The following is a 19,565-nucleotide window of genomic DNA, read 5'->3' as shown; positions in this document are numbered from 1 at the left end:
TGTGTATTGCGTAAACAAATTCTTATAGTTTTGTTAAAAATACCTTTTTGTGCTGTTATTACACTAGTGCAGTGAAATGACTCAGAAAATTGTAATTCTTCATTAACTTGGTAAGAATTGTCCGTAAACCTAAGCCTTGAATCCTCCTCTTCACAAATCACCACACTGGACCACCTTTAGAATGAGAATTTCCCTCCAATATTATCCTACAGCAGTAGGTTGTTCGTGCCTGTGAGTTAGTCGGCGACGCGTCAGAGCAAGTTGGAGGATGGAGAGGCTGGCATCACAGCCCGAGTTCAGAGAGTCCATTCAATGCTCGGAAAATGCACTTCATGCTCCTCATTAGCCTACCGTCCTTCCCTCCGTGCAATACAACGCTCACCGTCAGCCTACCGTCCTCGACTCCATGTAATATAGAGCACCCCATCAGCCTACCATCCTCCCTACCTCGCATTAAAAACTGAGAATGGACTGAAGCAAATAAACACAGTCTTACTGCGCACTGCTGTATGGGACTGAGATTGCTAACAGGCTGCTCAGTCACTGTCCATCACTGCAAGCGCTAAGCATTACGCATTGCACAAAGTTCAAAAAACTGTGTTGTTTCTAAATTACGATCTCGCAGAACCTCTATAGATCTCTCACTGAACCCTAGGGTTCCACAGAACCCCGGTTGAGAAACCTGGTCTATTTCAAGGCAGAGTATTGTAGGTAAAGCAGATGAGCTTAGATCATGGATCAGCAAGTGGGAATATGATTCTGTAGCCATGAGTGGGACTTGTTTACATAAGGGGCAGGACTGACTGTTCAGCATTCTGAAGTTCCATTGTTTTAGACATGAAAGAGGGAGGTTTGGGGATGATATTATTTGTCAGGAAAAGTGTCACATAGTGCTCGAAGAGGACTGGGTAGTCTTGGTAGTCTCCAACCCCTTGGCATGAACATTGAATTCTCCAGCTTCCGGTAATTCCCTCCCCCTCCCTTCCCCCATTCCAGTTTCACTCTGCCTCCTCCTCCAGCTGCCTATCACCTCCCTCATGGTTCCACCTCCTTCTACTAACCATAGTGCTTTCCCCTTACATTCCTTCTTCGCCTTTCCTGCCTATCCCCTCCCTGCTTCTCCTCCCCCACCCCTTGATCTTTCTCCTTATTGGTTTTTCACCTGGCACCTACCAGCCTTCTCCTTCCCACACTCCCACCACCTTCTTTATAGGGCCCCTGCTCCCTCCCTCTTCTGTCCTGACGAAGGGTCTCGGCCCGAAACGTTGACTGCTTGTTTCCATGGATGCTGCCCGACCTGCTGAGTTCCTCCAGTGTGTTGTGCAGACTGTAGGGCTCATCTGCTGAGGCAAGATAAGAAAAGGACAACTACTTTAATGGGATTATATTATCAACTTCCCAACTGTCGACAGGATTTAGAGGAGTAAATTTGTAGACAGATGGCAGACATTTGCAAGAAACATAAGGCTGTGATAGAGGGTGATTTTAACTTTCCACATATTGACTGGGACTATAAAAGGACTGCTTGGGACAGAGTTTGTCAAATGTGTTCAGGAAAGTTTCCTTAATCAATATACAGAGGTCCCATCTAGAGAGAGTGTGATAATAGATCTCCTTTTAGGGAACAAGACAGCGCAGGTGACAGAAGTGTGTGTAGTGGACCACATTAGATCTCGTGATTATAAATCCATCGCTTTCAAGATAATTATGGAATATGTTATGTTCTGGCAAAGGGATGCTTGGTAATGGGGAGGCCTTCATAAATGACATTTTGTGAGTACAAACTTTGTATGTTCCTGGTAGAATAAAGGGCAAGTTTTATGGAACAGTGGTTTTCGAGGGATTTTGAGGCCCTGGTTAAGAAGAAGGAGGAGGGCCATAGCATGTATAGGCGGAAGGGAGGGAACAAATGAGAGCAAGAGACCACTTGAGAAGGAAATCAGGAGGGCTAAAAGAAGGTGTGAGGTGGTTCTGGCAGTCAAGCTGAAGGAGAATTCAAAGGGATTTTAACATATAGATTAAGAACAAAAGGAAAACAAGGAATGAAATTCATCCACTTGAAGGTCTATGTGGCCATCTATACGTGGAGGCAAAAGAGATGGGGGGAGATCTTGCATTGATCTTTGTATCTGTATTCACTCAGATCACAGACACAAAGTCTATAGAAATGTGGCAAAACGATAGAGAGATCAAGGACCATATCTGGATTACAAAAGAGAAGGGGCTTGCTATCTTGAGGCAAATCAGGGTCTAAACGTCTCCAAGGCCTGATAAGGTGTCCTTTCGGACATTCTGGAAGACTAGTCCAAAAGTTGCTGGGACCTTGGCACGGTTATTTAAAACATCCTTAGCCATGGTGAGGTGCCTGAGGTCTGGAGGGTAGCTGATGTTAATCTATTGTTCAAGAAAAGCTCTAAGAATAAGCTGGGGAATTATAGGCTAGATATCAGTAGTGAATAAATTACTTAAAGCTACTCCTAAGGACAGGATATTTGAGTGTTTGGATAGACAGGGTCTGATTGTGATAGTGTGGAAAAGCCTACATGAAGTAGTGAATATAGCCCAGTCCGTCATGGGTAAAGCCCTCCCCACCATTGGGCACATTTACATGGCTTGCTATCACAGAAAAGCAGCATTCATTATCCTTAGCCCCCACCATCCAGGCCGTTCTCTCTTATTGCTGCTGCAATTAGGAAGCAGGTACAGGAGCCTCAGGGCCCACAACACCAAGTTCAGCAACAGTTATTACCCCTCAACTATCAGGCTCCTGAACGTAAGGGGATAACTTAAATTGCCCCTTCACAGAACTGTCCCCACAACCTGTGGACATACTTTTAAAACTCCTCATCTCCCATTCTTAATATTTATAGCTTTTTTTCTCTTCTTGAAATTTGCACATTTTGTTGTCGCTTGCAGATTGGTTGTTTGTCCATTTTGTTTGTCTTTCATTGTATTGTGTTTCTTTATATTTACTGTGAATGCCCACAAGAAAATAAATCTCGGGGTCTTATATGGTGTGTTACAAACCCCGTAACTGGGTATCTTACCCGCAAAGATAGGAGTATCCGTTGAAGTCTGGTGATACTATTTTTAACAGTATTTATTAGTAAAAATACACAAAAATAATATCAATGCAAATATACAAATAATATACGTCATCAATACTAAACCTAAAAGTGTGGGTATAATAATCATCAATAAGAAATAAGCTCTATCATTGTCTAGGGGATAATGAATTGTCCGCTGGAAATATAAAGTTCAGTTCAGTTCATATAGGCTGCAGTTGTTGTTGTTCACTATGTTGCAATTGTTGGAGAGCGAGAGAGAGAGAGAGAGAGAGAAACTTGCTGACTTTCCTTTTACAATCTTGATCCGTATTCGTCCTTTAGCTAGACCGTTCTGTGGAGGACTCATCACCCAGGCAAGGGTGGACACACACACAAGCCCCCACCAGTCTCGTAGCATCTCTCCTGGTGTGTCTGAGGGGTGTTCCCCAGACCCTACTTTTATCCCCACTCACGGGGTCTCAGGTGTCAATCAGGTTGGGATGATGCAATGCCTCAAACAGACCACTCTGTTTGCCCCCTGAGGGGTTTCAATGAATAGAACAGTACTCAATACACAATTCCTCCTTCAAGAGACAATAGCAGTAATCTCTCTCTTTGTCAATAGGAGACATTCCACCTTTATGTATCCCTGCGTTGTCTCTCTCTCATTACTGACATGCTGTGTATCTCTCTCATTTCCTGGGTATCAGACCCGAAATAATAGCGATTTTGCGATTCTCAAAAAGTAGGGGGGGGGGGCAACTTTGCGATTCTGTACCCTTCTGCCCATCAGAGTTGCTCCTCATTCATAAAAGGTGAAATATATGTAATTTGATAATAAATTCACCTTGAACTTTGAGAAAGTCAACATGGCTTTGTGTATGACAGAGATTTTTGAGTAGGTAACCTGGAAAATTACTGAGGGATTTTGTCTGCATGGATTTTAACAAGGCCTTTGACAAAGTCCTATAAAGGAGGCTGATCCAGGAAGTTCAGTTGCGTAGCATTCAGGATGAGGTAGTAAATTAGATTCAACAGTGACTTAGTGGAAGAAGGCAGAGAGTAGTAGTAAGTGGTTGCCTCTCTGACTGGAGGCCTGTGGCTAGTGGTGTGCTGCAGGGTTTATTGCTCGGTCCATTGTTGTTTTTCTTCTATATTAATGATCTGAATGATAACGTGGTAAACTGGATTAGCAAATTTGTGGATGACACCAAAACTGGGGCCTAGAGGACAGTGAGGAAAGCTTTCAAAGCTTGCAGTAGGATCTGTTCCAGCTGGAAAAATGGGCTGAAAATGGGCAGATAGAAATTAATGCAGAAAAATATGAGGAGTTGCACTTTGGAAGGACAAAGCAGAGTAGGATTTACTTAGAACATGGCTTGGAAGGGTATGGTCCAGGTGCAAATTGATGGGACTGGACAGAATAACAGCTTGGCACTGACTAGATGGGCTGAAGGGCCTGTTTGTGTGCTGTAGTGCACTTTGTAAGAGCCCGGGAGGGTATTTAAGACCATAAGACATAGGAGCAGAATTAGACCATTTGGCCCATCGAGTCTACTCCGTCATTCCATCCTGGCTATTTTATTATTCCCTCCCGACCTTATTCTCCTGCTTTCTCCCTGTAACATTTGACACTAATCAGGGATCTATCATTCTCCATTTTAAGTATGCTCAAAAACTTGGTCTCTACAGTTGTCCATGGCAATGAATTCCACAGATTCACTGCCCTTTGGCTAAAGAAATTCCTCCTTATCTCTTTTCTGAAGGGCCATCCTTCCATTCTGAGGCTGTGCCCTCTGGTCCTAGACTTCCACACTATGAGAAATATCTTCTGCATGTCCACTCTTTCTAGCTTTTCAATATTCAGTAGATTTTAGTGAGATCCTCACACCTCTTTCCACCCCCCACTACGTCATTCTTCTAAATTCCAGCAAGTACAGACCCGGAGCCATCAGATGCTACCTGTACGTTAACCCTTCCAGCCCAGTGCTTCATAGCAAGTAATTCTGAGGGAATGCCCATTTGGCTCCACCCTCAGGGAATCTGGTTCTATGGTTCTGGGATCCAGTCCCTCTGAGGCTCTACATTCCATCTGATTCCAGCTCTCTCCACAAACCCCTCTGGAAACCTCCCCATGGGAGCTTCTCCTCACTAATGAGTGAGGAAGATCTGCTTATAGTACCTTGAATAGTGGGATGGGATAGCACGGAGGATGAGGTAGCTGGTTTACAAAGAGAGGCAGTGTGTCGTGAGATTGCTCGCAAGGAGAAGCTGACGATAGGGCAGAACTACAGTCAACAGGATAAGTTGGAATGTAAAAGATGGACAAAATTGAAAAGGGTGAATACAGGACTGAAGGTGTAATATTTGAATGCGCACAGTATATGGAATAAGGTAGATGAACTTGTAGCATAGTTACAGATTGGTATGTATATGTATGAGGCATCACTGAATCATGATGAAAGAAGATTAATTTCTTCTGGGAGCTTGTATCCAAGGATACACATTGTATCTAAAAGACAGGCAGCTAGGCAGAAGGGATGGCATGGTTCTGTTGGTAAAAAACTGAAATCAAATCATTAGAAAGAGGTGACTTAAGATTGGACAGTGATGAATCATTGTGGATAGAGCTAAGAAACTGAAAGAGTAAAAATACCCTGATGGGTGTTGTATACAGACCCCCAAACAGTAGTAAAGATGTGGTCTACAAGTTTCAATGGGAGATAGAAAATGCATGGCAAAAGAGCAATGTTACAATAGTCATGGGGGATTTCACCATGCAGGTAAATTGAAAATCAGGTTGGTGCTGAATTCCAGGAGTGGAAATTTCCAGTGTGCCTATGCCATGGCTTGTGGCTGACCCCCTGGAGGATCAACTATTCTAGATTGGTGTTATGCAATGAACCAGAATTTATTAGAGAGTTTAAGGGAAAAGAACCCTGAAGGGCAAGTGATCATAATATGATAGAATTCATCCTGCAATTTGAGAAGGAGAAGCTAAAGTCAGATGTTTCAGTATTACAGTGGAGTAAAGGGAATTACAGAGGCATGAAAGAGCAGCTGGCCAATTTTGATTAGTAAAGAACACTGGCAGGGATGACGGCAGAGCAGCAATGGCTGGAATTTCTGGAAGCAATTTGGAAGGCACAGGATATATACATCCCAAAGTGGAAGGAGTATTCTAAAGGCAAGACGACATAAACGTAGCTAACAAGAGAAGTTAAAACCAACATAAAAGCCAAAAAGTGATAGCAAATAAAAGATCAAAAATGAGTGCAAAGTTAGAGGATTAGGAAGCTTTTAAAAACCAACAGAAGGCAACTAAAAAAGTAATGAAGAGGGCAAAGATAGAATATGAAGGTAAGCTAGCCAATAATACTAAAGAGGATAAGAACAGTTTCTTCAGATACTGTACATAGAGTGCAAATGAGAGGTGAGAGTGGATATCGGATCACTGAAAAATAGTGTTGGAGAGGTAGTAGTGGGGGATAAGGAAATGGCAGATGAACTGAATAAGTATTTTTCATCAGTCTTTACTGTAGAAAACTCTAGCAGTATTCCAGAAGTCCTAGTGTGTTAGGGGACAAAGGTGTGTGATGTTGTCATTACTAGGCAGAAGGTTCTTGGGAAACTGACAAAGATCTGAAGATAGAAAGGTCTCCTGGACCCAATTGTATACACCCAGGGTTCTGAAGGAGGTGGCTGAAAAGATTATGGAGGCAATAGTATAATCTTGCAAGCATGAGTTGATTCTGACATGTTTCCAGAGGAATAGAAATTGCAAATGTCACTCCACTCTACAAGAAGGGAGAGAGGCAGAAGAAAGGAAACTATAGGCCAGTTGGTCTGACCTCAGTGGCTAGGAAGATGTTGGAGTCAATTGATAAGGATGTTGTTTTGGAGTACTTGGAGACACATGATAAAATAGGCTGTCATCAGTATAGTTTCCTCAAGGAAAAATTTTGCCTAACAGATCTGTTTGAATTCTTTAAAGAAATATCAAGCAGGATAGATAAATGAGAATCAGTGGATGTTGTGTACGTAGATTGTCAGAAGGCAATTGACAAGGTAAGGAGGCTGCTAATGGGAAAGATATTAGCATGAATAGAGCATTGGCTGATTGGCAGGAGTCAAAGTGTGGGAATAAAGGGAGCTTTTTTTGCTTGGCTGCCAGCGACTAGTAGTCTGCTTCTTTTTACGTTATATATCAGATTGGATGATGGACTTTATAGCTTTATGGCAAAGTTTGTGGATGATCCGAAGATAGGTGGCAGAGCAGGTAGTTTTAAAGAAGTAGGAGGCTACAGAATGACTTAGACAGATTAGGAGAATGAGTAAAGAAATGGCAGATAGAATACAGTGTCAAGAAGTGTATGGTCATGCACTTTGGTAGAAGAAATAAAAGGGTAGACTGTTTTCTAAATGGAGAGAAAATTCAAAAATCTGAGGTGCAGAGGGACTTGGGAGTCCTTTTGCAGGATTCCCTAAAGGTTAATTTGTAGGTTGAGTCATTGTGAGGAAGGCAAATACAATGTTGGCATTAATTTCAAGAGGACTAGAATATAAAAGCAAGAATGTAATATTGAGGGCTTATAAGCACTGGCGAGGCTGCACTTGGAGTGAGTATTTTGAGCATCTTATCTATGAAAGGATGTGCTGCCATTGGAGGGGGGGTTGAAAGGCTTGTCATATGAAGATCATTTGATGGCTCTGTCATGATGAAATAATGGAGCAGACTCGATGGGCCAAATGGCCTAATTCTGCTCCTACATCCTTTAGTCTTATGGTAACCAGCTGTGATAATGTTAACTAGAGAGAGATAATGTGCAGTGAGATTAGTACCCGGCAGAGAGATGAAAATAAAACTTTAGAATCTGGGACAGCTTTTCAAGTTATGGGCCCTTCACACAGAACTTGAATGGTGGAAGTTAGGGGGTGGAGGAGAACTGCTTAACAGATGGGAATAACCTGTTGTTGTGACACCACTCAACTAGTTGATCTTTCTCAATCCTGTACACCTCCTCCTCACCACTGGAATTCTACCAACAATAGTTGTGTCATCAGAAAATTTGAGCTGTCCTTAGCCACACAGTCATGGATGTGGAGAGAGTAGAGCAGTGGCCTATGCACACACCCTTGAAGTGCACCAATGTTGACTGTCAGTGAGGAGGAGTTGTTATTTATAATCCGCACTGACTGTGGTCTCCCATTGAGGATGTCAAGGATCCAGTTGCAGAGGGAGGTACAGAGGTCCAGGTTTAGGAGCTTGTTGATTAGTTTTGAGGGTACGCTGGTGTTGAATGTTGAGCTGTAATCAATAAACAGCAGCCTGACGTAGGTATTGCTTTTGTCTAGATGATCTTAAGGCCAAGTGAAGAACCATTGAGATTGCATCTGCTGTAGACCTATTGTGGCAATAGGCAAATTACAGTGGGTCCAGGTCCTTGCTTAGGGACGAAGCTCTGAAGGCACTTCATCACAGTAGGTGCGAGTGCAAATGGATGATAAATGTTGAGGCAGATCACCCTACTCTTCTTGGGTACTGGCATGATTGTCACCCAGTAGGCAATATTTATTTTCAAGTAGTGATACATCCCCAACAACACCTGGCTGCCTAGATTAGCCCTAACCTAATCGCAGAACGATTTACGATGCCCAATTAACATACCCAGTCCACCTTTGAACCGTGGGAGGAACCTGGAGCTCCCGAAGGAAATCCATGCATTCCAAGGGGAGGGCATACTGATTCCTTACAGATGGTATCAGAACTGAACTTCAAACTCTGATGCCCCAAGATGTAGTTGCGTCATGCTAATACCTACACTACTGTGGCACCCAAGGTGGAGTCGGGCAAGAAGGACAACGGTGGGCAGATAGAATCAGGTGGGAATGGTCGGTGTTGGATCTGCAGAGAATGCTGAAAGATTATGAATGCAACAGGCCTTTGAATAAGGAAAATGACTATAAGAGGTGGGAGATAAGGATAAAGTTAGGATCCTGTACTGCTGGGACATAACTTTACACAGGAGGACCTTAACAATAATAAAAACCTGTGTGAGGACCTTAACCGAAGGGAGATAAGAACTTACGGAGAACAAATTGATGCGTAGGAGGTAAAAGCTCTAACGGAAATGGCCTTCAATTACCTGAGATCAGTGTCAGAGAGGAATTGACTGTTAGGTGTTCAGAAAATAACTTTGAAATGTGAGAGATAGAGAAATGCCAGAGAACACGAGCTTGTCGCGAGAAAGGAGCTGGGAGAACAGAAGAAAACACGTAAGAATGCTGTGTGCTTTAATTGAGTGGGTTTGATTTTTTGTGTTCTGAGTGTGAATATTGTTTCCCTTCCTGATTTCCCCCAAAAAGTTTTGAATTTTGATCAATTTAAGCTTCTAATTGTTTTTTTTTTTGCAAATTGTGGCATATTAAGGGAGCTGGTAAGTTTTCAGATACAGAAACATTATTTGGCACCAAGTAAATGTTTTCAAATATTAAAGATATAATTTACTAAGAACCTGATTACATCTATGAAACTAGAGAATAGTAAATGTTTTTGTATATTCTTTAAAAATTATTATGTCGAAATTGGATTCTTCATAAGCGGTTGTCCAGACACTACTTGTAAATGCTTACTTTTGTTATAAATGCTTTTAATCAAACTTGTTTTGTGGCTGCCTGTAGGGAGATGAATCTCAAGGTTGTATAATGTATACATACTTCGATAATAAACGTACTTTGAAATTTGAGCACAGACTCCTTTATAGATGTATCAAAGAATATTTTAAATGAAAAATTAATAATATGGTGTAAAATATTGCCAATTACGCTGGTCGTGGAAGATTTTGTGTCTGGTCATGTAAACTAGTTTGAACTTTCATTGAAAAACTGCTGTACTTTTTAGATATAATTTGTACCTGGATTGATTATTGCGGCCAAACTTAAAATGAAGTTTGGAAACAGTTGAACAGTCGGAAGAATTATAAAGTTGGCTGATTGTAAGAGAAAGAGTTTAAAGTAATCTTTTGTTTAGTAGATTGTATAAAGGAAAATTGAATCTAACAATATATATTAATTCCTCTATTACCTTTATTGTAAAAGTACAAATAAACTTGCAAAACCTTATTTTAATTGTGTCAGATTAAAGCAAGACAGTACAGGTAGATGCTTTCACTTCTAATCTTCATATTCTATTTGCTTTTAATAGCAGGCCCACTTTGGAAATCCAACAATAGCACCACCGCCACTATCGTTGGATAACTTAAATGAGGCTGTCTCAGGCTTTGATACAGTTGAAGAGCTGATCAAGTACCTGGAACCAGAGCGATGGCAACTTGACTTGGAAGACTTATACAAACCAACCTGGCAGATGCTCGGAAAGGCTTTTGTGCATGGTAGAAAATCCAGAGGCATGTATTCTGTTTTGTTTTACTTTGCCATCCAATAGCATTTATATCTGTATGCCAACACTTTGCTGAGCCAAGAACTGTTTCAGAAGAATGAATTTATGGTTTTGTTATCCTTCTAAAGTTCGTGAGTTCCTTAAGTCAGTTTGGTGATTCTATAATTCTGTGTATACAACTAAGTCACAATAAGATTTCTAATATATTATGTAATGATTTATCCTGCCTGTAGTTTCCAGCAAAATAGACTTGATTAGTTGCTAAATGTGACCAATGACGACAAGTAATTCCGACTGGAGCTTGCCATACACTGGCATTTGTACATCAAATATGAGCTGCATAAACAATGGATAAAAAGACATTCATCACAAGTACTTAAATAATTACATTTCTGGGAAGTATTTCTATTGAATTCCTGTTACAAGTTTGATCCAAATAGTGATGCCAATGTATCAGGTGATTAGCAAAACACATTGCAGAGTAATACAGTATAGTCTTCAGTTAAAGTTATTATTTCTCAATGAAATTTGGAATATGTAGTAAAGTTTATAGCAAGGAAATAGTCCATTTGCCTTTCATGCCAGGCAAACAAAAATGATACACAAGGAAATAGGTAAGAATTGAGTACTGTATTTGCAATAAAAGTCTCTGAGTCCTCCTTATAAATGTCCATGTTCCTTTGGATAGCACAGCACAATGGTGATATTACCCCACTGGTAATCCCTTAGACAAGAATAATAATCAAAATAAAACTTGTTGCAATTTCTATACTGCCGCATTAAACTCGGCTCAAGAAAATTGGAAATAAAAAGGCTGCAGAAAAATGGCCACAAAGGAGCTGGACTGTCTCAGTAACTCAGTTGTTTCACTAATAGCCTTCAAGTCAGGAAATTATATAATCACCCAATTAAGGCCTAAATACAATCAATAAAAACAGTTAGCTTATTTACATTGCACTTGGGATGATGTTACAACATGCAAAAGCTGATAAAATTTCCTCTAGGGCGCAGTACATCACAGGACTCGTTTGTATTCATTAACAAAGTTCCAAGCAGATTTTCAGCTTTCCAGCTGCTAAAGGGAACAGACTGGCATCAATGGGCTGAAAATGAAGAATTTTTCAACTAGTTTGGCCATATATCAGACTGAGATAAAATCACTTGATAGTATAGTATGAAATGAGATTAAATTCAACTTTATAATGTGCATAAATTTAGTTTAAGGTTGCATTTTCCAACCTTTTTGTGGTGCTGTCCCTTGCTCCTTGCACAATTCAGAGCAACACACACAAAATGCTGGCAGAACTCAGCAGATCAGGCAGCACCTATGGAAGTGAATAAACAGTCAATGGTTTGGGCCAAGACCCTTCATCAGAACTGGAAAGGAAGTGGGTAGATGCTAGAATAAGAAGTTAGGGATGGGGGAAGGAGACCAAGCTAGAAGATGATAGGTGAAGCCAGGTTGGTGGGGAAGGGGGGTACAAAGTAAGAAACTGGGAGGTGGTAAGTGGTGAAGGTAATGGGCTGGAGTAGGAGGAATATGATATGTTGGTAAGACATAAGGAAATCACAGTTTCATGAAAGCTAAAGGAGGAGAAATTACAATTGGATATGGTATTCACTGTTGGTATTATAGTGTATACAAACATCAGTTTGTTTATATAATTTCAAATATTCATAATGTTCCACTATATTTACCACTGTTTAGTCAACTTGGTCTGTATCTTCAAAGTGGAGTCTAATATGTAAAGACTGCTACATTGCATGTTTAGAATGAATTTCAGTCATGAGATATCTGCTGCTGCATATTTTCAACTTTCACTTCAATAGTCCCTTAATAATTTACTATGTAATTAGGGATTCTTGTTCCACAAAATCATTCAGTACTAATAACTGTAACATGTAAATAGAAAAACTGAACTGTACTTTGGGTTGGATTTTGATACCTCCTGTCTAGTGGAAACTGTGGTGGTGTTTCAGAAATGTTAGGTAATGAATTAGTGCTTTCTGGCTATCAAAAGTAGCATCTGGGCCTGACAGGTAATCAGGAACACCACCAGATTAAGGAATTAAATTAAAATTTTTGGTGCTATGATGCAACTCTGAATGGAGTGCATGTTAAATAACTTGTACAGTTGTGCAAATTGCCCAGTTGAACCAGCAGTCCAGCTAGAAAAGTTACTACAGGTAAATCTATGTTTAACTTTCTGGGTGGATAAGAGCTGGAACAACGCTCTCCCCTGCTCAAAGGCATGATATTTCGACTCTTTTTTGTTGACGATCAGAGGTAGCAGGCTGTTCCCAGATATACTTCATTTCAGTATTATTGAGCAATTGTCAGAAAGGTCATTGATAGTTAACATCAGTCAAATAAAGTGTTGATGGTGTGCTTTAATGAAAATAGCGCTACGTTTTCAAAATAGAGTTTGTGTTTTCTATCATGCTTAGTAAAATGATTTAAAATTTTTATTTCATAGAGCAGCATTTCTATGTGCTGTGTGTTGTGACCGAACCTAGTCACTGGAGAGACGCTGAGGTTGGTCAGTATTAGAAGTCTTTATTCAGCAAAGCAAGCAGGCATCTTCTTGGAAGTAGAGACCTGTCTGACAATATTATATGAGATTTTATATGCTAAAGATTAAACGTAACAGCAGGACAATTCTATAGTTACAATGTATCCTTTGAATACATATAATTTTCAAACACCTAGATCAGGGGTCAGCAACCTTTACCACTGAAAGAGCCACTTGGACCCGTTTCCCACAGAAAAGAAAACACTGGGAGCCGCAAAACCCGTTTGACATTTAAAATGAAATAACACTGCATACAACGTTTTGTTTTGCCTTTATGCTATGTATAAACAAACTATAATGTGTTGCATTTATGAAATTGATGAACTCCTGCAGAGAAAACGAAATTACATTTCTGCATGCAACAAAAACATTTTGACCTCCGAAAAAAAGATGTTGGGTTGAAGGTTACTTTTAAGTAAAATACTCAACGTCTATTTGAGTCCTTCTTGTATTTATGAAAAACGCCAAACTTAAATTTGCCGCCAGCAGCAAACCAAAAATAACGTCAGCCAGCTGTCAACCTGAAAAATAAAAGGACTATTTCACTGAACAATGAAAACATGTGAATATACGTAAAATAATAGGCAATTAAAATATTTATCATCCTTGTTCAGGTTGACTCACACCTGACAATGCAGTCGTATTCAGTAGGGAAGGATCGATGCTTAAGGGAGTGACCGGGAAGGATAATGTGTTTTTTTCCTGTCTGAACTCACAGAAGCGTTTCCCAAACGATGTTTGCATTGCGATGATTGCAGAATGTAAATACTCCGAAATTATCATGTCGTGACCTTGTTTGAACTCTCTCAAATTGGGGAAGTGAGACAAAGTGCCTTTCTGTAAATCTCTGGCAAGCACTGTCAACTTGCGCTCGAATGCCAAAACATCCTCCAACATGTGCAGGGCTGTGCGTCCTTTCCCCTGAAGAGCTGTGTTCAGCGTGTTCAGGTGCGCTGTCATGTCTACCATGAAGTGTAGCTTTTCCAGCCACTCTGGCTGTTCCAGCTCAGGAAAGGTGAGCCCTTTGCTGCCCAGGAAAGTTTTCACTTCTTCCAGACACGCGACAAAGCGTTTCAGCACCTTCCGTCTGGACAGCCACCGGACTTTGTTGTGCAGCAGGAGATCAGAATATGCGCTTTCCATCTCGTCCAGTAACAAACGGAATTGACGGTGATTTAAACTTTTTGCCATTATTTTATTGACAATCTGAATGACAACATCCATTACTTCTGTGCATTCCGGAGGAAATGTTTGAGCGCACAGTGCCTCTTGGTGCAAGATGCAGTGAAAAGTCAGCAGCTTTCTGTCCAGCGACTTCTGCAGTAAAGCCACAAATCCCTTGTGCGTTCCCGTCATATTCGGAGCCCCATCAGTAGCTACTGACACCAGATGGGTGGTCTTTATTCCTTTGGCTCTTAAACAATTCAAGACAGCCTCACAGATGTCCTCCCCCCGTGTTTGGTCTTTTAGAGGTATCAACTCAATCAGTTCTTCCTGTGGCCCGGCAGAGTTTACATACCGGCAGAACAACGCTATTTGTTCAATATCACCTTTGTCTTTAGACTCGTCACAGGCAATCGAGTAGGCCACAGCTGAATTGATGTCTTTAATTTGCTGTCTTGTGATGTCTTCTGCCATTTTTATGGTTCTGTCTTTGACAGTCTTTGCAGAGAGGGGCATATCCCTGATTTTCTGCACAATTTCACTCTTGTTTTTAAAGTCCGTGAATAGATGTTCTGAAATCTTAATGAAAGATTCTTTTATATATTCACCATCTGTAAACTGCTTCCCGTGCCTGACTATTTCCTGAGCGGCAATATAACTGGCGTATGACGTTGATTTTCCAGACTTCATCCATTTCTGGAAATGATTTTTGCTCAGATCAACCTTCCGCATCAGTTCCGAAACGGCTTTTTTTTCTCTCATCTCCATCCGGATATTTTTGAGCAAAGGCTGCGTGTTTACTCTGGAAATGCCTTGCGACATTTGACTTTTTGTTGTTTGCTAGTTTCTCATTGCATATTAAGCATACCGGTAAACCAGTCTCGTCAACAGTGAAAGCAAATGAATCTGTCCACGTATCATTAAACGTTCTGTTTTCTTCAGTCACTTTTCTTTTTTTAGAATTCTCCATAGTTGGCTTACCTTGGATCGAAAAATTAAAGAAATCACGCACTGGCGGGTGTCAGGTATTGGCAGTGGTGACGTATATTAATAGCGATAAAAACACGTTGTAGCGGTGTGCTCACGCAGTCAGTAAACTGCAGTCGAATAACTTTATTCGAACTAAACAGCCTTGCTTTTAAGCCTCCCTCAACCCAGCCCCCATGGACGCAGATGCTGCAAAAGACGCGTACTCACAAACCCCCGTAGGCTATCTCCCTTAGCCGGAATGCTGGCTAATTGTGAGGAAATGTGTCGCCACACTTAGATTGTACAAGATCACCATAATCTTCAAATTTAGAATTACATTTCAAAAGCTAACAAACTAACATAAAATACATTTTAATTAAATACTGACCAATTATTTCCCAAAGCCACAGGGAGCCGCAGCACAGAGGTGAAAGAGCCACAAATGGCTCGGGAGCCGCAGGTTGCCGACCCCCGACCTAGATCTTCACATTCACACTCCAGACATCCAAAATGAAGGTTAATCCCACTGGCTCTGGGCTGCATTCATGCATATGTAGACACCTGAGGTCAAATGGGGTGTTTATTTGTTTACAATCAATGCCAGTCTGCGGCTCTGTGAATGCACCATTGTTCTAGGTGCATTTTAAACTCATTCTACAATCTACGTTCAGGTCTGAAGATTGGTTGCTATTTGCTGTATGCCATAACTCCAGAATATGCCCTAACACAATTGCAATGGAACTTTGTATCCTGCTGTTCCAAGTTTTTATTCCAATTCTTTTCCAGGGTGTGACTTTCACTGCTGTTTGCCCTGTGATTGCTGCAGATAATGAACATGCATCTCCAAATATTAAAACTTAAAGATGAGATTTCATTTTTTAAAAAATGATTGAATGAAGTGCAGTGGAACAAGGCAAAAATGTGCACTCATAATCCCAAAGGATCGAAGTCTAAAGAATGGCATCACACACAAGGCTGCTCAGCAAGGTACTTAATGAAAACAGTATTAATAGTTGACTTGATAATTCAGAGGACAGACAGGGATCCCTGCAGTTATTGAAATGAGTCTCACATGGGAGAAAGGACACAGTTTTTCATACTGGAATCAAATTTAAATGATTGAGATTCTGCAACTGCAGTGTTTCAGAAGCCAGAGCAAATATTGAAGATCAGAGGCTCAATCTCTGTTTTATTCCTGATTCTTTTTTGCTAGTCCACATGGAAGCAAGAAGATAAGGCATGTTAGCTTGTGATCACAGAATAAGGCTGATGGGAGGATTTCAGATTCCTGCAATATTGGCTTGTCTCTCTTGGCCTTGGGTAAAGGTATAATATTTCTGATTTCCAATCATCCTCGAGCACTTGGCCCATGCCAGCAAAGGGAGTAATCATCTTTATAGTGATTCCTATAGGATCATGAAGAATCCAGTGGAGAGATTCTCATATGTGGAGAAGTTGGATATCTTGTCCACATAGTATCCTCCACAGCCTTGCCATCAGATTCACTTTTCACCTGGAGTCCTCCAAATGGAGAAGATTAAGATGGAAGACGATGGGAACGATGAGGCAAATGAGCCAGAACTAAAAGCAGAGGTAATGGGAATCAGCAGATGGCTTGAAGGGTTACCCTTTTTGCACTTGTTGTCAGGGAAAAATTAAACACCTGGGAGATTTTTTCAGAATCTACTCCATGGGGTCTATGCCCCAGCCTACCATCACTCAGTTTTGGTTTTGGTATTAATTTTCCAGCATCCTAAGCACATGGTTATTGTACAACTCATACAGTACAGTACAATCTCAACAGGTTACTTCCAAAAGCCATAAACGTTGACCACAGTCAAAACTGCAACAAAGCTGACTTAGGACAGGCAAGCATCTTTCTCCTAGAGACTGGTGTATACATAGCTGCAACAAGGTTATGTGAAGGAACCCCTCTTCATGTTGAAAACTGGTCTCTATGTTAGTTAGCCACTTATTCCTGATGTTCTGAGTTAGTGTGACCTTCATCAGAAGCAAACATGCTCGTAAGGAACTTTACACAACCAGATGAATGATTCAATTCGAGCAAGTATTTTAATGAGGGAGATTTACGGGAAGGTGCTCTGATTTCTTTCCAACCTGATAGTGGACTTCTAATTAAGGTTATTACTGTCAAAACAAAAATATCTTTAGGTCTATGACTCGTTCATAGCTCAATCACAACTGAAATGTAAGGAAGTTTGTGGTCATGCACTTGGTTGAAGAAATAAAAGGGTAGACTATTTTCTAAATGGAGAGAGAATTCAAAACTCTGAGGCACAAAGGGACTTGGGAGTGTTTGTGTATGACTCCCTATTGGTCATACACATTAGGGAGTGAGGAAGGCAAATGTGATGTTAGCATTCATTTCAAAAAGACTAGAATATAAAAGTAAGGATGTAATGTTGAGGCTTTATAAAGCACTTGGAGTCTTGAGAGCAGTTTTGGGCCCCTTATCTTAAAAAGGATGTGCTGAAAGTGGAGAGGGCTCAAAGGAGGCTCACCAAAGTGATTCCAGGATTGAATGGCTTTTCATATGAAGAACGTTTGATGGCTCTGGGCCTGTCTTCACTAGAGTTCTGAAGATAAGGGGTGACCTAATTGAAATCTATCAAATAGTGAAAGGCCTTGATAGAGTGGAAGTGGAGAGGATGTTTCCTATGGTGGGAGAATCTAGGATCAGAGGACACAACCTCAAAATAAAGGGGCATCTTTTTAGAACTGAAATGAGGAGGAATTTTTTTAGCCAGAGAGTAGTGAATCTGTGGAATTCATTGCCATAGGTGGCTGTGGAGGACCAGTCTTAACGAATATTTAAGGCAGAAATTGATAGATTCTTGATTGGTTAGAGCAGGGGTGGGCAAACTTTTTGGCTTGTGGGCCACAAAGGGTTCTAAAATTTGACAAGGGGGCCGGAACAGGAGCAGATGGACGGAGTGTTTTGGTAATACACCTCATAAGAGAAAATAAAATATCATGGGATATGTAGAAAACATGTGCTTTAATTTCAATTGAAAATGAACAAATGCATTACAACAAAATATCTGTCTTTGAAGTCCCATGGTATTTAGCTATTTATTGAAATGACTTTTAAAACACTGAAAATTAAATGAATAAAATACAGCTTTTTTTAATAGTAACAGTTATTATTTTAAAGCACTGAAAATTCTGTTATCCTTCAAGATATTATCATCATCACTCTCCTCCTGACTGTCTTTACTTCAAAAACGGTAGGAGATGCAGGTCTACTTGTCCTGCTCCTTCTTATTCAATTGTTCCCTGTGCCAAAACTCAACAATGTCCAGCACAAAGACAGAACACTGACAGCGCGCCAGTATGCGGAGCGCATTATTTGATCTGGAGCACATTTTTTATTTTGAGAACGTACGTGCACCTGCGCACTACTCATGTCCATCACCTAACAGAAATGACATGTAACATGTAAGGCTTATTGAAAAAAATATTTTCAAATGCATTTTTTACATAACACAACGAAGAAACTTATTTTTAATTTCAGTGGGAACAGTGTTGTTGGTCTCCCTTTTTAGCCAGCGCATCAAAGTCTGGATTTAGTTTCGTTGTGGCGATTCTCAGGATGGATCTGAGGTGTGGTCAGTTAACTTGGATCTGTGGCTGGTTTTGTTGATGTTCATGACGCTGAACGCCTGTTCACACAAATAGGTCGAGCCGAAGAAAGAGTAAAGCGCAAATGTGGAGTAATACGCTGCACCTCAACAAAGGTCAATGTATATAGAGTGCGTCATCTATTGGGAAAACGCCAGAATTGCGGGGAAAAAATGTTAACAAGGTTTATTAATATAATTTCATCAAGTTCTGCGGGCCGGATTAAAAAGCTTAACGGGCCGCATATGGCCCGCGGGCCGTAGTTTGCCCATGCCTGGCTTAGAGCATGAAGGGATAAGGGGAGAAGGCAAGAGACTGAGGCTGAGAGGGAAAATGGATCAGCATTGACTCAATGGGCCAAATGGCTTAATTTGCTCCTATATCTTAAAGTCTTATGCTGTTGTAGTTGCTATGCTGTACTGACAATTGTTAGTCTGATTTTAGAGATACAGCATCTGGCAAAACAGTGCATTAGAGAGTGCCTACAGGTTGTAACCTTCATAAATGCAAAGAACAGCAAGAATGAAAACAACAGCACTATGCACAGCCTCTGCCATCAAGGGCAGGGCAGGGTATCAAGCTTAACACTGTAACTTCACATGAAAATGTTGAAGATAAAACAGCAGGAAAGGTCTTGAAACTTTGCAAACTGCAGTTGCAAGTTTATTCGACATGGATAGAAAAGGTAAATGGGACTAGTTTACTCGGGCACTTTGTTCAGTATGGTCTGAAGGGCCTGTTTCAATAATGACCATAATAAAAAATTAACCT

General features: G+C 40.7%; 1 protein-coding gene across 1 annotated transcript in view; it reads left to right on the top strand.

Annotated features, from left to right (window-relative positions):
* The window catches only part of pdgfc (platelet derived growth factor c), a 273,557-nt gene that overhangs the window by 235,458 nt on the left and 18,534 nt on the right, over nucleotides 1-19,565 (top strand). Inside the window, exon 4 of the mRNA XM_059964928.1 lies at nucleotides 10,252-10,453. Coding sequence (XP_059820911.1) covers nucleotides 10,252-10,453 — 202 coding nt within the window. The remainder of the gene's footprint in view (nucleotides 1-10,251; nucleotides 10,454-19,565) is intronic.

This window comes from Hypanus sabinus, chromosome 3 (assembly GCF_030144855.1).
Source record: "Hypanus sabinus isolate sHypSab1 chromosome 3, sHypSab1.hap1, whole genome shotgun sequence".
NCBI classification, from domain to species: Eukaryota; Metazoa; Chordata; class Chondrichthyes; order Myliobatiformes; family Dasyatidae; genus Hypanus; species Hypanus sabinus.
The sequence above is the reverse complement of the archived record's forward strand: the minus strand, read 5'-3'. Positions and strand labels throughout refer to the sequence as shown.